Genomic DNA, 19,333 nt, shown 5'->3' on the forward strand with positions numbered 1-19,333 from the left:
AGATTTATACTTTATTCCTTGTCATTATTGTTGTCACTTGTGATATTTATTATTTATATTTCGGAATCATTTATAAACAAACAACAAGCAATTTTTTATAATAAGTAGCCGGAATTAAATGTCGTACGAAAGAAATACATAAAGGTTAACAATATACAAAAAAACAAAAGCAATTTCTGAACATTGAATTCTGTTCACGCGCGGAAACAACAAAAGATTCGAACTATTAAACTCATAGCGAATAAAACATCAATCAGTTCATACACCGAATTACAACCAACAACAGTAGCCGCGATACGGATGATATAGTGAAGAAAGGGACAGGCAGAGGGATAAGTGATGTTTTAAGAAAACGAGAGTATAGTAAAAAAAAAAAAAAAACACTAAAATATACGCGAACGCGTCGCGGAAAGAAAAGAAATAATCGGCGACAATCAGTGGCCGACTGTATGTGTAGGGTTAGACGCGGCACCGGCGGCTTACCGCGTGAATATCAAACGCAATCTAAAACTATATTCGCGCACCGTCAGCGGGATTGTTAATAAACTCGGTCGTCTAAAAGTTGTTTGGCAATATTATACATTCGGATATGGCGTACGATAATGTACCGTCGCCTAACGAGTTTGCATAATGCAATTCGGCCGAATTTCATGCGTGTTAAAGCCAACGTTACGCGGGGCCCGCAATATCCGAAATTATGTTTTGTTTGAACTTGTAAACAGCGCATCGGTTTAATTTATCACGTAATCGGAACGGCAGATTGCAGACATACTATTATTACAGGCAGTATAAGGTACGCTCGGCTGCGGGCCGGGACGGTGTGGTATCGCGTGCCGAAATTATACCTGAACGTGGTTTACAGCTGCTATGAGCAGCCGTCTTCTACTTATTATTCGTACACACGTCGAGCGTTGCGGTGGTGTGACGGGCGCGCGAAAAGAACGTTAAGAATATAATATTATCGCGCACGGTGTACAACCGTATCGGTCGAAAACAGTCGACGCGGGCGGAAACAATTTTGTTTTCCGTTGGCGATCCGACGTGGACGGCCGGAAGGAGATGACGGAAGGAATTCGATAATCTGCTTTGGGGTCTGACTTATTTGACGGACAATAACGATTCCACATATTGTGTCATTCTTATAATATATCAAAATCACAATACTTACTATATTATGTAAGTCGAGACCGCACAAGAAATATATTATACTCGCATGCACGCCTTCTCCCTCCGCCCGTCAATGTATCCATTTATTCACATAAAAATTCGCTTATTCAAAACTCGGCGCTCTACAAACCAATCCCATTTATTCAGGTCAACCTAACCGAAACCTCTCCGGAACCATTAGAATGAACGATAAGGGCCCTCCCGGGATAAACAAAACCTCGTCGAGTTCCTCGCACTTTGGATTAAGTTTCCAATGGAAACCAATACTCTCCGGGCGGCAGGCGATATAGAGGTTTTTTTTTGTTTCCGGGGTATTATTTTTTTATTTTTTTACTATCGTTATTATCCCTTACTCTTCCACCCCCCCCCATGACTTAAGATCGAGAAAAAAATAAGTTTTTATTCAAAGCAATTAGTGCAAGTTTGTCTGTGGTGACTATATACATACAGATTGGAAATAATGACGACTGTATTTAATATATTATTATTTATTTATTATTTTTTTTTTTTGAATTTCCGCATTAATGATTTCTACGAATTACCAGACTGTGATAAAAAAGTGTTTGTTTATGTTTACGCAGCGATTCATCATAGCGCGTTAAAAATACACATTTTTAAAAAATGTCTTGAAAAAAAGTTTCAACGCATTGCGGACTTCATTTGATTACAAAACAGATACGGTTGGCTGAGTTGTAAGTTGTTATTTGATACGGCTTCACCTGGTTTTGGCAATTTAAGCGTCTTAATTTTTCATCCACTTAAGTTATTCACAAATTTAAACCATTGTAATTGTATGTTTATAAAAATCACAGTATATTATATTATTATAAATATTGTATATTTTTTTTTATAATATCACGTACATTTAGGGTTTGTAAATTAATTACAAGTTTTACACTATTTATTTATAAAGTATATACTTTATTGTTTCATTTTGAATCTAATTACGTTAGTTCAATCTTATTGAAAAATAAATCAAAAATATTTTTGGTTTATTGTATAATGTTCCCGAAAATTAAATATGTTTTGTTTAAAAAAAAAAAAAAATTGAAAAAATACATTCACTAAACATTATTGAAAGAAATATAGGTACTTAATTGAAAGTCTACACATAAATGTTGAATTCATAATTTATTGTTTATAACTTAAAGTGCGTATGTACACTAGTATAATATATAATTGATAAAATAAGCCAATTTACTGGTATCGAATACGAGAAACTGTTGTACAATAGTAGTACTCAGATAAAATAAGTTATGAAGAATTTAAATTAGAAAATGTATTCTATACATAAGTGGTTTTAGATAAATGTATTAATAAAATAAATAAAACAGCTTTTAAAAATTATACTACACAGATTTTAATTGTAATCGCAACTAATGTATTTTTATTCTATAATCATAAAATTTTCCGCTTTTTTAACAATTGCCTACTTCAAATCCTTTTAAATTGCTGTAGCCGTGCACACAAATTTAAATAATAATAAATAATTAAACTGTGAAAAATTATTTTTTTTGTTTGTAAAATAGTGAAAATTATAATTTACGTGGAATAATATCAACATGAAGTATATTTTTATTACGTTTTTACGTTATTACAACAATGTCTGCAAATATACTGTAACGAATAAAACTACATGACGCGTTATTATTTATCGTCTAAAGTCGAATGTCTAGAAACTTTTATGATATTTGTAAGACATTTTTTTTTTAAAATAATTAAATAAATATAAATAAATACAAAAGTATATTAGATGTATTTATAACATCGAAAACTTTGTTTAAATGTGTGCTAATAAATGACATGCTAAGATTTAATTTTTAAATTATTATTACGATATTAAAAAAATTTGGAAATTTATTCTTAGAAATGTTAGAAAAAACAGACTAACTTCTGAAATTTAACATCATTAATTCGAACGAATATTAATACTATTATTTATCTCACTCGACTGGGCGTTGACTCTGCTGGTCTCGGCAGCAGTTCCAACGTCGATGATAACACCGTCCACGCTGGGCCCGAAGGCAGTGGTGAACTCGGGTACGTGGAGCTGCGCGTTCAACAACTGTTCCAGCGGAATGTTACGCAGACATACGAGCATTTCCGAGAGTGGCAAGTCCGGCGAACAGTTGACCAACTTGACCACTTGATGACCGTAGTACACAGGGTCTCTGACCAAAGACAGTGGACTCAGCGGAGAACCACTGAGCAGGATAGCCCGGTGAAATAAGTCTGAAAAAATAAAAAGTAGAATAACATTATAAAAAAATATAACACGACGATAGGTATTATTACAATCGCGAGCGTATGTCGTGTATAGGACCGATAGTCGTCGTTTGGGGTTATCACATTTTTGCACGCGCTCTCTCAAACCGTCGATTTCTGACGAAAAATATTTATTATCACGAAAGAGCCCCCTATTCGAACCATTATAAATCATTACATATTATTATTATTATTACGTATGGTTTGAAATTTTCCTTTTATGTGATCGTATAAAACGTATTTCTATAGCGTTTCCAAATTTTAATGAAGATGATTTTCGCTCCTAATGGCTTTTCCGTGATAATTATTTTCGAAATTAACGAAGCAAAATATATCATGGATTCAAATAACGAAAACGTGACCTAAATATTATCATTCTTGTATCGAAATGGTATTTTGAGCTCGTAAAAATTAGCCTGTTTTTCCAAATCCCACGCGCTGCATACATATATATTGCAATAGGCTAATCAAAAGTTAAGACTATAAATATTTTATACAGTTAACGTTTTATTCCGGTTCTAAATTTTCGACTGGAATTAATTAAACAATTATCAAATTTCGTTTGAATAATTATTAATATTAACAAATATCACAATGTTAATTCTAATTGAATTACTCGCATGTTCTTGACACATTGTGGTTTTATATACATACGATTAATTAACTATTTCATATTTATTTTCTATACGGTTTTAGACAGATTAAATTTTGTAAAATATCTAATTCAGATACGAGACTACATTCACTTCTAAATTAATATTTTATGATGTTCTATTTTTGAAAATAAAATAAAATATTATCGTTATAGGTATAACATGCAATAATGGAATATGTTATAACACTAAGATAATATGTTAATACTAAAACTAAAATTATATCTTAAATTAATCGATATACTAAGTTTATACTCATTATTATTAAAAAAAATTAAGATTGTTTTATTTTCCAAATAGAATAATGAAACGTTATTATATGTGTACAAGAAATACATTTTTTTTATTGATTTACACAAACACTTTTATCAGGCTGAAAAGTTAAAACAATTTGTAATAGTTGATAAGTTTATTATTTAAGAAAAAATAGTTAGAATGTAACCTAAATTAGTGTACATAATTATTAATTTTTAACAAAATAACTACATAATATTACAAAAATATTTTATTGTATTATATTGTTGTAATGCACTCATACTAATACGAATATAATACAACCGGATATGTATAGAAACATATCATCAAAAATGAGGTTTTTTCTTATTTGATTTCAGTTAAAAAGAAACTTATAACTGTCATTTTATTGCATTGTTTTTTTATCGTTTTTATGACGTTATATTTATATTAAAATTCGAGACGCATTTACTCGATAAATTGTATGATATTTGTTGAGTTTAGAGTGTCTAAATGCGATGAACGAAATTTAAGAAGACAGCTGATGGGTAAGCAATTTATTATACTTGACGATCTTTGTTGTTGTATATACATATATATATATATATATGTGTGTGTATATATAGCCTATATAGGTGAATATTTATTATATTACATGGAACCTGAAAATCGATTTTTTTTTTTTTTTTATAAGTAATGTATAATGCTTATCATAATACCATCTATCACTATTGAAAAACGAATTCAAACCCGTGAATAAAGTTAGGTATGCACCCGATGCGGATCTACAATGTTTGTAAAAAGCAAAAGCGATATGTAGATATAACAATACACAATATATTGTACCGCAGTAATGTATGTAGTTAATTTGTTATGCAACCATAATGTATAAAGAGGAAAGCAAATGTTTACCCAACATTTTTAATGGTCACACCAAATCGAAATATGATATTCATTATTATACTACCACGTTAGTGCAGTTATATACTTCGTTTTTTTTATTTTTTCATATACAATTTTCAATTATTTTTTTTATGGAGTCAAATTAATTTAAATAGTATTCTTTCGTCTAGTGCATTGTGGTGAATTCAAAAAAAAAATCCCCACGATTAATTTTGCTACGTTACTAATTATTGAGCTTGTTCTCATAGTCTGTGTACACCTCAAGTGATTTAATCTGAATGTCTGATACGCATGGACAAATAAACGGTATCCTGCCAAAATAGCTATGATGAAAATAAATAATGTCTGTATTTGAATAAATATAAATAATTAATCTTTATAACTCACATATAATAATAATACATTTTCATACTGCCTAGCACTTTTTACTATAGTATAATATTTCCATTCAAATTGAATAATAATTTTAAAAATTCAGTATTTTTTTCAACTTATTGAATTGTTTCCATTTTTGTTTTATTTTTTTTTTTTTTTTTTATCGGGTTATCAGATTTCAATATAAACGCCGGAACACAAACATGGCCTGTCAGTATAATTTGTCAATGACGCATATATTACAAGGGATGTAATAAATTGTAACTTCAATATAGTTTTTAAAATAGCAACTTCTTTTTTAAAATCCTGTGTAGAAACCATGGGGTTTATTTTTATTAGTGATTAAAAGTTTATGAAAAATGTATTATTAGGTAGCATTAAACCGTTGCACTAATTGAGGTTTTTAGTTGAAATCTTAGATATTTAAATAGTAAAAGTTATGAAATTATATAGTGAAAATACATAGTAAAATAGTGCTATCAATATATACATCAACGACTTAAATAAATACAACATTCAACAAAACATGGGCGAAGCATTAGGACCAAATATTTAAAACATCTCAAACCGATTTATTATACGATAAAGTCTAACAAAAAATGTAGTTGTATGATGTATGCATGTATACGTGTGCATTGTATTTATTTAGTTGACTTTAATAATATAAGAATTATTAATTTTATATATCTAATCAACCATATATTATGACTTAAAATGAATTAAAAATTCAATATAGTAACTTTAAAATCAAAAATACAATTCAATTGTAAATGCTGGTTATATAAACAATTCCAAGATCGATTGCAACGAAATGTAATCCACTAATTTATTATTTTTCTTTACTTTGAGTTCTTTTTCCATAGTATGGTCTAATTCATTTCTACCAATATCATTGTATTATCACGCTGGTTAACATCAGTTTTAGATAAATGTGTCGAAAACCTAACATTTATTATGCAAGAAAAAGGTTAGCTTAAAAATAAAAAGTACATAAATTATAATTATAATGATTGTTATAAAAAGGTATGATAACAAGAATTTAAAAAAAATACAGTAGATTATTAATATTTAATTATTGACATGATATGCGTCATTTTTCTGAAATGTATACATTATTCAAATACATATTATACAAACTTATAACAATACGTTTTGTGAATGCATATATTTTATGAATAGTATATTATTAATTAATTTCATATTTATTTGATATATTTTGATAAAAAATACTATTGGCAATATAATATGTAGGTGTAATACGATTAAATAATAACCAGAGCATTTATGTTTCGGTACTTTGTTTTGTATTCTCTTGTGCTTATTAGCAACGATAATAATAATTGTGGCTAAACCTTTCCAAGCCTTCTCCAGTCTTATTTAGCAAATTTAACGGAGATTATACAAATTATTCCAATTAAATTTAACATATATATCTTACTTAATGTTGATGTGAGTTTAAAAAAAATACTGTTGGCCTGTCTCGCCGTCTTACCAATAAGTTGTAATAAGTTATAAATTTGACGTTTTGGCGTTAAAAGTGGATTTTCCTGTTTACTTATGAAAATAACAAGGTATTTATAAAGTCAAAACATCAAATATACATTTCATTTATATATTTAACTAATACGTTTATATTAGTAACGTTTTCATAATGACTCAAGCAAGAACCTAACCCAACTTTATTGCAGTACAACACGCATAAACCATCAAAGTGCACGATAAAACTAAAGTCGCATTAAACGCGATACACATAATTAAAAATATTTAAATAAAAACTGTATATGTGTAATAATATTGTCTAATGAATATTTACTTCAGATTAATTATTATTAGTTATAAAATAAAACGATAATTCGATAGCATCTTGTACTTGAAGCATATTATTCTAATACATTAGAGCATAAGAGTGAAAAAAAATAATATGCATGTCATATTACTTTTTTTGAGCTGAAAATATTTAATATAGAAGTGGAGTTAAATCACACATTGATTCAAAAGTACTGTAGACTTGGAGTATTACATAGATTATGAAAGGGTTTAAGAACAAAATGTATGGGATTTTTAACATTGCTGAAAAAACCGCAAATACGAGAAGGTACAAAATACTAAAAATAGTGGATAATATTATAATAATAGTAATAATAAAGTAGCCGTCTGATTTATGTTGCATTTAATATTTGGTGAAATCGTGAATTATTATGAATGGGAGTTCAAACTTATAAAAAAAAAAGAAGACAGATTCAGTCATATAAAATGTATATTAAAATATCACGGATAAAATATTTTGTACTAAAAATAGATTGTACACATGTAATATACAATAATGGGTGCATGTAACTGTTTTGAATATTAGTAACATACTAAGCGATGTATATAAAATATGGAAAAATATAATGCAATTCAATGATTCAATAATCAGAATTCATATTACATACCTTAAAATAATATAATATATAATATCATAGTATTTTTGAATTTTGTTTTTTTTTTTTTTTTACAGATAAAATATGAAATTGGAATATAATTCAATTAAGTATAATATTCAAGCGTATAAGTTATTGATGGATTTAAACTTTTATCTAAATAACGAGCTGTGCTTAGAAAAATAACTGAGTTTTAATGTTTGATTAAAAGTTAGTTACTTATAATTAATAAAATACAGTTATAAAAATGTTGTTCGTAAATGAGATAAACAAATATGTATTAAACTTGAAGTGATTTTACATATTGTACAGATAAATGTACGGTTATTAAAAACCTCAATACAAATTTCTAAAATATTATACGATATTTTAATAATCGTTTTATTCATTTTGAGTAAAATTAATTTAATATATTTTTAAGTATTGAGTTATTTAAGTTTTTCCCACGCGAGAAAACTATCATTTTAATACTCTAAATTGTGATTTCTAGAAATATATAATTTAAAAATAATAAATTTAATATAAAAATATTAATAAAAAGATATTTTAAGATCAATTATCTAATAGGTTGAATAACCAATTTTGATTGTACAAATCATAAAAATTTAAATATCAGTCCTTTAATAATGTTGATATGCTTATTATATTATGTTCCGTTATATTAATTTTATTTATTTCATACTTTATAAAAAAAAGTGGTTATAGAACCATTTTATAGCAATGAGCAATGGGCAAAAATTATATATTAACTCATTCCACTTGGAACTAAAACTACAAATATTTTATTAGAATAAATAATTCTTAATTTATAAATGATATACTAAATTGTGTAACATCATTCAATGAAAGTGAAATATTGACGTTCTACCTATACTCTCATTATAAAACGAATACAATTTATTTTAATTAATGAAAATGTATAATTGTATGCAATGACATTTGATTCTGTGGTATTTTTAATTTTACAAAAAAAAAAATCTGATAGTGTAACTATTAATTTATTTATTCATTATTATAAGAAATATATTTATTAAAATAATCCCTATGAAAACCGATATTAAACAATTTAAATATTCTTAAATTTAATTATAGGTTTGATTTTTCTTCTTAATACCAACATAAACATCGTAAAATACGTTTAATGAGATTATGGTAGATATCGATTTCAAATATTTGTGATATTTTATTCGATCGCAAAACTTTGGAATCGGATAAGCACAAACTTCTACGGCTTAATTGTCCGCGTATAGAGTCCCTTTTATCTGCAAATGATTAAGGGCTTTAGCGTACTTGGCATATTATAACAACGCAGCCATAAACTGTCCCATATAAAATCCCACTACAAACACACACACACACACACACATATATATATATACATATTTATAAATATATTATTATATGATCAAACCAAACTGTTAACGTATACTTGTATTCCCTAATAGACACGAAATGTCCGCAATTTAAAATAAAATGTTATTTTTAACATTTCATTCATACGAGGTCACTATATTTTAATATTTATCATACATGTATATTATATACATTTATATATTTTATTAATAATTATAAAATATGATATTAAGTATGCTGTCATTATAGAACATTATTTGAATGTTTAATTTATTAGACTATCACAATATTAACGTAATACATATTTTTTGTCAGAAATAACATGATATGTACTATATTTTATCGTGTCCAATTTTAGTAATAAATCCCAATAAATAAAAATCGACCTGAAAATGTTATTTATTTAAAAAAATTAATTCGCTTTTCTACCTAAAGAAAGGGATGACTTATTGTTGATTCAATTTCTATGAAAAATATTTTAATAATATTATCACGGTACCAATACAGGTGTTGCAGTTTAATATTTTAAAATAATTTAGACTTAATAAGAACATTTTTTGAATTACAAAAACAATCCCAAATAATTTAAATTACTGCTATTAAAAATTCAATACGAATAAAAAGAATCAACTTATTTCGAATTTTGAAATACTTGACTTTTAATAAATGTAATATTGTGTTTAATATTTATACTTGTAATATTACATTTTTCCACGGTAAGAATATAAAAATGTTAATACGTAGAAACGTTTACAGCCTCAGTTATACTTTAAAACATTTTTTGTAAGCATTTATTTTACGCGACATTGCAGTAGTTTGTATAATTGTATTCTACTTGTTGGGTGTCCATTGTTTTGTGGTCGCTGATGGAAACACATTTCTCTACGTTTCCATCAGAAACGTCGGACCGTTGTCCTTTATGTGTGTTCATTTTCAGTTACATTGTATTAAAATGCCTATATTGTCACCCAAGTTAATTTATTTATTCATTACTTATTCATTATGAATAGCATTTCTGGTAAACAGTACACGTATTTCATGAAATTGATTTTTTTTAATAATTACTATGAATGCATGTTTTAAAATATTCTATTCTACTTGAATATTTAAACGATACTTTTAAAAATAGTTAGTATTATAATGAAAATTAAAATTGTCAACGATCATTTATGCATGACATAATAAGCAGTACATTTTCTTCTTTTATATTAAATATTTCATAACATATTATTTTCATTAAATTTTATATACAGGTTGATTCAGAAATCGTATTCATATACTCCAATTTTTACATTAATAAAATTCTGATTTTTTGGAATTTTTAAGCAAATAAATATTTTAAGGACCATGTTCAAATATACTTAGATTTATTATTATTTATTTATTTAGACTTAACAATACTTTTAAAAGCATTTTCAGAAACACTGAAGATACATTAATTTATTAACACTATTCCAGTTAGTATTTTGTCTGAATAAAAATGTATTTTATTGCTAATAGAATAAAATCTTATCTTAAATACTGAATGGATAATGAACGATTTAGTGTCTTATTATTGTTATAACAACTATAGAAACAGAAGACGCTTAAAAAATAGATTTTAACAAAGTTGTAAAATAATGTATTTTCTTAAATGAAAGGTAAAAAGTTATACTTTATTATAACAGCTTAATATAGATAATATTTTAAATATATTTTATCGCAAAATTAAAGTATATAATTATTCTTTTTTTTTTTAACGAAATTTATTCTCAATATACAATTTGAATATTATAATACTATTAATACTTTTTTGAATACAATTTAAAAAAATAAGGTATTACAATGTTGTATGTTGTCAAACGATGAAAACGAGTTATTAATCAATAATTTTAATTCAATAAAATACCAATATAACCATTAACTCTCATAAAAATGACATCCGAATGATATAGATACGTATATTAATTAGGCATGGTATATACACGCAAAATGGCGTAAAAATGGCCTAACAATGAAAAAAAAAAATTTAATTAAATTTTAACACAAGTGTATTAAAAAAGTTTTATCGATAATGTAATAGTCAATAGTTATGCCAATCATCATACAAAAATTCATACATATTATAATACTCGTTGTTTAATTTTTGTTTCAGAGATGTATCGTAAAGTGGTGCAAATATTTTTGTTCTTTTTCATGTGAGCGAATGGCCATTTTTTAAACTGTTTTTGGAGGAAAACCTACGGTCAGCAGGTGCGGCTTTTAATGGTCAGTCGGGAAAACCCGTCAAGAAACTAGCATTTGGCACAAGGAATAGAGAGAGTGCAAAAAACCATCGGCGCGCACAGATATATTTAGATAAAGTGGCATTACTTAAATGTATGCCCGAAATTGCCTGTTGTTAACGACCGCACGCGGAGACACGAGCCGGGTAGGGATTTGCTCGCAATAAATTCCGGTGGTCCAAAAACCCGAGGAAAAAGCTAATTTTTTTACCACACTCCGTGACGTTGGAGTGCGCAATCAGTGCATCGAGGGAAAAAAAATAAATCACCACCCAAGTTTTTTTTTCATTTATTATAATATATATATATATATATTATATATACGACTATATAATATAATCCTCTTCTCTCTTTAAGCTACATCTCTTCGACAATATTATATGTACTTAGGTTCGTCATCTATGGGACATAATATAATATGTATAATACGTATCATAAACAATTCAATCTATATAAAGCTGTTGTAAGTGTATTCAAAATTAAACAAAAATAATCTCATATTTATAAAAATTATAATGAAGGATAGTAATATAATATTTATACGAGTATATATGTTCAATTATTGATGAATAAAACATATTATTCATCGTTTCTCGTTATTTCAGGGCTTAATTCGACTTACGTGATCTGCTGTGGCAAAAATAAAATATTTTATTCACGAAAACCATAAAACATGTCACTATACTCAACCGAGTATATTATAATGACTAAATTTTTAACCCGAAGAGATACTCAAATACTATATGTACGAACATAATTGTGCTATATTTCGTTCTACAGAGATTTGATGCTCGGCAAATAGCTTAGATAAATACATTCACAATAACACCGACATTTTTTTTGATTTTAAAAAAAACCATTATATTTTGTTTACTACGATAATAATATTACTACCTGAGGTGAGCGTAATTTTATGTAGATGAAACAATAATCAAGTTGAAAACTTTAATACGTATAATCGAAGACAGTGTTCTAGAGGTTGGAAACGAAAATTTCAATCAAACAGTGTCAAAAATACAAACAATAATAGATGTATCCATACGTTTATTTTGATGATAATAATAATATTTCATAAAATGTCGATGAAATTTCGACGACTACATGTATTGTCTGTAGAATAGTTAAGATTAAAATACATTTTCAAATATTTGTAGTTATGACGTTAAAGAATTCAATAAATGGCGTCGACTGACGACAATACGTAGGAATTTCATCAACATAATATTTAATTACACATACATGTACAAAAATATCAATAGAATATAAGAATTTTTTTGACGATATAATTTAACTTAAAGACTTTCCTCCCTCGCGCATCATGTCATCTGAGATGTTCAGTCAAGTATTCGAGTACCGGTATGCAAATTTTTTTCTATCGTATTTCAGCAGGTACTACAATCGCGTATAACGGTAAAATACAATTTTTATATATTCGGATTTGTTACTTAAAAGTTGTTGATATTGAATACTATTAAGTGTTTTTTTTATTTTTTACAACAATACGTTTCAGTGATTTTGAGCGCATAGGATAGGTAATATGTGTGTATCGCCACGCGGATCTGTATTGTTCATTAGCGGTGCCGCCGCCGCACAAATCCCATAAATCCTATAAGTGAATATTGAAGTCGCAGTTAAGTACAGTAGAGTGACTGCCAATCGTAATCGATAAAAACGCGCATTATTACGACGAACGGAATAAACCAGTACACAGCAGTGTATAGCGTACCCATACAATATTATTAGAATATGGGACCTCTACCCGGTGACTTGGCCGACTGCAGGCGCAGACGATCGCTAAGAGCGGTTGTCACCACTGAGGGAGGGGATGTCGGGGAGGAGACGGAACACGATATATTATTATAATCATTATTTTTGTAACGATACATCGGACCAATCGAGTGGAAACCCGATGAGACGTCGTCTCCGAATCCGTCGCGAGGATTAAAATTTCCGAGAAATTAATTCGAAATATTCCGCCCACGTAAATATATAATCATTTCGAGCCCGCGCTAATGAGCTACCGGCGAGACGGTTGTAGTTGTTGTTGTCGTAGGTACTCCCCGCAGTAATAATAATAATAATAATAATAATCAGACGTTCATCGTCTCGGCGAATACGACGTCTATTGCAGTGTATATATATATACCCAAGTTCATAATAATATCATAATATATGGTTCTAACTATTATATATTATTATTATTATTATTATTATTATTATTATCATCTCGTGAACACGTGTCATAACACGCGCACCGACGGCTACATGTAGCTATATAGCAATATATTACGTTATGTGTACAGCAGCGACGATAATATACGCGGTATAATGGTACACGCGAATTAATAATAAATTACTACACCGCGGATCGTACGACCTGCGGATTTTGATGCGGTGCGAGCGGTAGATTTCCACGTTCGCGTCTCGCACTATAACCGTATTGCGTCTTCCGAGTTGTCGCGCTGATAACGCGTCGTCGTTTTGTACGTCGCTCTTGCATGATGATTTACAAAAAAAATCTAATCGCGTATTCGGGACGGCGTAAGCGACGGACGCCATTACGCCAAACGTATTGTAAGAACGCGACGTTATTGTGGACTCGAAAATAATAATAATAAGTACAACGATAGGCGACGGTGCGAGTCGTACATCGTGTTAGACGATACCTAGTCGATTGGACGCGAGAAACGTTAAATCGGCAGCAATAATCGTGCGCGACGCGTTGTGCGCACTGCAGACTACGGCGGTATTATTATTATTATTATTATTATTATTATTATTATTATTATCACTGCACGGCGACCTAGTTCGTTTCTACGTATAATAATATAACGAACCCATTTGGATATGAATAATGAGTTTTATCTGTATAAATACAATATATCACGATAATACATAATAATATTATATACCCACCGCGCGGTTGTGATATTGTTATTATTATTATTATTATTATATTGTTTATTACTTTGAAGCCGTTCGTCTTCCAATCGGACTGTCCGAATCCACCGCCATAAATTTTGGCATTTGTTAATCAAACGAAAAACACCGGGGACGACACAACTTCACAAGTCGTGAACGACGATAAATTGTATGCGTACGAGACGCGGAAACGGTAGGTACACTACTATTTTAAACGCAACTTTTATACTTTCGCCTATAATTAAATCTCAACGAAAATCTAGTGCGTCGTATCTTGAAGCGATCTATAGTTATATAGATGTTGATTTCGTCAACAATAGATCATAATAAGGAATTTCTTGGAAATTTTATTGCGATGATTCGTTACGGATGCCAAATAAATTGTGCTTAAAAGTGTATGTTTAATTTTCTTTTTAAATAAGCCATAAACTAGTTATTATACTTAAACATACCACGAAACATATGACACTATGTAAAATATGGATAATAATAACATAAAATTAATCACAAAATAAAAAAATGTATATGTATATACGTATAATCGTATACATTGTAAAGATTATAAACAAAAATAAAAGTCTTTAACATTTTTTTTTTTTTTTTTTTTGAATGTGCAGTATTTCCATTTCCATTTTACATTTTTATATGTTACGAATATGATATAATATTATTATGTTTATTGTTTTTCGTCAATATTTTTGTATAATTTATAAGTACCTATTATGTTATAGAAATACTGATTAATTTTTACATTGTCTTTGTGTTGCGCAATCTTAAGATAAATGATAGTAGTATTTTTTACAAATCAAAAGGCATCCTTGAATCACCGTCATCAGTCATCACTCATACTACAATGTTATACAGTTGCTTTTTCACCTATCCGAGATAAGGTTGGAAGATTATTGATATTCCCTAGACATTAATTACATACGCCCAAGACAATGCCCTGAAGCTGAAAAGTTTCAGGAAACTTTCCATTGAACAATGACAATAATGTTTTGATAACAAAAAAAAAAAAAGATGAGAAAGGTGAGAAAAAATATGAAATGTAAACTTTCTTCGTATAAAGTTATCTAAGAACAAGATCTAATTACAAGCACAAACATCTGTTTTGAATTTAAATTGTCTGATTTGAAAAAGGAAACGAAAACAAAAACTTAAGATATTTTTTCTCTCATGTTACAAAATAATCTCTTAAGAATTGAAGAACTTTATCCACTAAATAATATTACATCACAAGGCATACCATAAGTCAACGAAATCAATTAAATTTTTACAACAGCATTCACATTTCTTAATGACGAATATAAATGGTAAAATATACACTGATATTTTATATAATACCTATTAAATACCGATACAAAAATTATTATATTTCAATATTGTTTTTAATTTTTGACATTTTTCATTATTTTTATTCACACACAAGGCTATTGTACAATAAACACAAAATAACCAGATGACAAATTATGGAATTACCAATTTAAAGCAACTACCTATATTTGTAACGCACGAACAATTCGAAGTAAAATATTCAATTAAATAGTATAATTTTTGGGACAAGTAATTATGATTATAGTTAGTAAAATGTGAATGATGTAATGTTGCTTTATATGTTTTATAATTATTATTCTGAACCGTTTTTAATGCATAAATTATAATATTATGATGAAATGTAAGAATCTATATGAATATCATTAACAAAAATAATTATTGTTACAACTGTAAGTGTATTATTATTATTATTATTGTAGTTAGTAAAAGTATTAGATACTTGTAATATAATATACACAGTTGTACCCTGTCCGCGTATTCGAGAAATCTAATAAATCTTGCTCAGTTAAAATAATTAGTTTAGGTTTAATTGTTATTTATATTTAGTAGCATGAAAAAGCTCCTTCGTAGTATATAGTATAAAATGTATAGGAATCATAATAAATTAAGTATTTTTCAATAATTTTATGATATTACAAAGGTAAAATAGTAACATATAGTAACATCATAATTTCAAATATTTAAGAAAATGTGAATAATTTACAAAATTAAAATTAAGTAATATATTATAGTCTTATGAATTTAACATTAAGCTATTGTGAGTTGATTTTTAGCAAAAGTCCTACATATTATAAAGTTGTTTGTTAAATCATCAAATTATAATTTAAAAATATAAAATATTTTAAGTGACTCTTTTGTTAAAATAATATTTAAAAAAATATTATTGACTAAAATGTATTTGAATTCGTTATTATTATCTTTTTTTTTTTTTTATGAAAGCTTAAATACTTAATTGTCTGTATACACAATAGTCGATAATGTATTGAAGTGTTTCAAAATGATTAAATAATGTGTTGTAAAATCGACAGTTAAAATAAATAAAAAGACCTAAAGTATGATAAACAAATTTACAAATTTACATTTTTATATTATATGTATATATGTATATATATATAGTTTTCAAATAATACATGAATAAACTTAGTTGTATTGCGGCGAAAAAATTATCTTGCATTTTATGTGCTTGATTATATTTTTAAAAGGCAAGTTTGCAACTATTTAATCTTCTTAAATTTCAAAGACTAAGTGTTGAAAATTTAGTCTATATATTTCCATATTAAATGGTTGCCGATAGTGTATCAGACTATTTGTGGTATGATGATTATGAACCTTGACAACCGATCTTCTTGAAACAGTTATGTATTTACATTAAGATAGGATCATATCGTCGAGGGACTTAGCATATCTCTATGGTCTTATACCACCTCAAGCAAAAGACTATATATACATGGTTTGATTTTCAATATTTTTGGCTCATCATTTTGAAAAGCTATGGGGACATATTCAGATTAACTTGGTACCACAGTATCTTATTTTTCAATATGAAAAACATTTCATATCTTAAATATAATATATCATATCCTTCAAATAAATATATTTACTTTTGTGTTTTTTCTTACTTTATAAACATCTATAGTAAAAACTCAAAAATGGAATTATTTAGTTTTTGTTCATTTATTTTAAAAATAACCTTTGTTCAATATTATTGAAAAAAGTACTCATACATGGGTTGTAATACTTGTAATATTCATAAATTATTTAGATAATACTGTAGGGATATTATTTTTCAGTTACCTAATAAAAATATTAAACTATATGTGCTGTGGTATCTAGCTTTAGCGTTCCAAATAATTTAAAAAAAAAATGTTTAACCACCTATAATCTTAGTTTCTATTATCCATTAAGCCATTTTAAACAAAAATATCATATATATATATATATTTATTTATTTGTGTGACTATAAGTCTACAAATTTTCATTATCGTAATATTGTCAAAGAATGAAAGCTTTTCAGCTATGTGTCGAGAATGTGACTTTTTATATCATATTAAAGTTGTATTAGTATAATTAGAGAAAAAATTTTCTCTAGCCATCTTAAATCGTATCTTACGATGATCTAACAGAATATCTTTAGTTCATGGTCTGTTTTTTTTAACCAATACTATAGGTAATTTATTGTGAACATGGACTCACAGATACTGTTCTTCTTTATAATACAATATAAAATCATATTGGTTGTGATAAAAATAAAAATACACAATCTGATAAGACATTTATAATAATATTATCAATTGGAATAACATCAATAATATCTTTTAAATATTTCATCTGTAATGAAAAACTACTTAATAGCTTGCAAATCTATTTGTGATATTTTCACTTTTGTAAACTATCTCATTATTATATAAAAAAAAGTTTAATTCAACCAATTATCATAGTTATTGTTTAATTCATTTACGATTTTTTACTCTCCGTTTTAATACTGACAAGGTATTTTTTACAATGAACAAGTGTTGTATGAACCAATTTAGTTTGAATGTATGTATAATGTAGATATATATATTATAATGTTGTGTTAAATGAACGGCCATCTATCCATGTAAGTATTACACTAGGCACTAAGGTTTTAGTGAAGTAAATGTTAATATTTATTCGTATTTAGCGAGATATGGTTTTAATTAATTAATTATCATTAAGGTATTATGGTGAGTGCACGAGAGGATGATTTAATAATATAAGATATTGATTCGCTTTGTCACTCAAGTGACGCTATTATTTTAAACTTTGAATTATTATACACGTGCAGGTTGATTTAATATGTAAGGAAGATACTATTTCGGTTCTCGTTAAACGATTTTGATTAAGATTATTAGTATTTGTACAAAGCTTCAAAACTTACTGAGAAAATTACCGAATTACCTCGAGAAAGTCTTTCTAATTTATATTAAATAATACTAATTTCACAATCCCAATAGATTCGTTTATAGTTTCGACATTTTTTTTTTTATTAGTTATTTATTAACTATGCATTTTTTAAATCGAGCTTTTAGACTTCAAATGAAAAAATATAATTTATTTGTTTGATTTTGTAAATACAAACGTATAGTAATGATACCTGTATCTTCTTACTTATTATAACGTTAATATATAGTTATAATCTAACTAATATAATATGTATCAATATTATTATTTTTTGTATGTATTTCAAATGACTTTTGAAAAGGTCACTCACTTTTAATCCACGGATTCGTTATGAGTTACGACCAATGAAGAACCTCTTTCGTGCGGAGTCAAGTAAACAAATACTAATTGAGTGCAAAATAAAACTAAGAAATATTAAATTTAAACATATACAACAATTTCGACACTTCTTATAAACCGAACTCGATGAAAAAATCTAATACAATAAACATTTTTTAAATTTAGATCCATAATTTGT

At 27.4% G+C, this 19,333-nt stretch overlaps 1 protein-coding gene across 1 annotated transcript in view; it reads right to left on the reverse strand.

Moving 5' to 3' along the window:
• LOC113560870 (neuroligin-4, X-linked-like) overlaps positions 1–19,333 on the reverse strand; it is a 295,089-nt gene that overhangs the window by 64,752 nt on the left and 211,004 nt on the right. Inside the window, exon 5 of the mRNA XM_026966983.1 lies at positions 3,115–3,399. Coding sequence (XP_026822784.1) covers positions 3,115–3,399 — 285 coding nt within the window. The remainder of the gene's footprint in view (positions 1–3,114; positions 3,400–19,333) is intronic.

The sequence above is a fragment of the Rhopalosiphum maidis genome, chromosome 1 (genome assembly GCF_003676215.2).
Source record: "Rhopalosiphum maidis isolate BTI-1 chromosome 1, ASM367621v3, whole genome shotgun sequence".
Lineage (NCBI taxonomy): Eukaryota > Metazoa > Arthropoda > Insecta > Hemiptera > Aphididae > Rhopalosiphum > Rhopalosiphum maidis.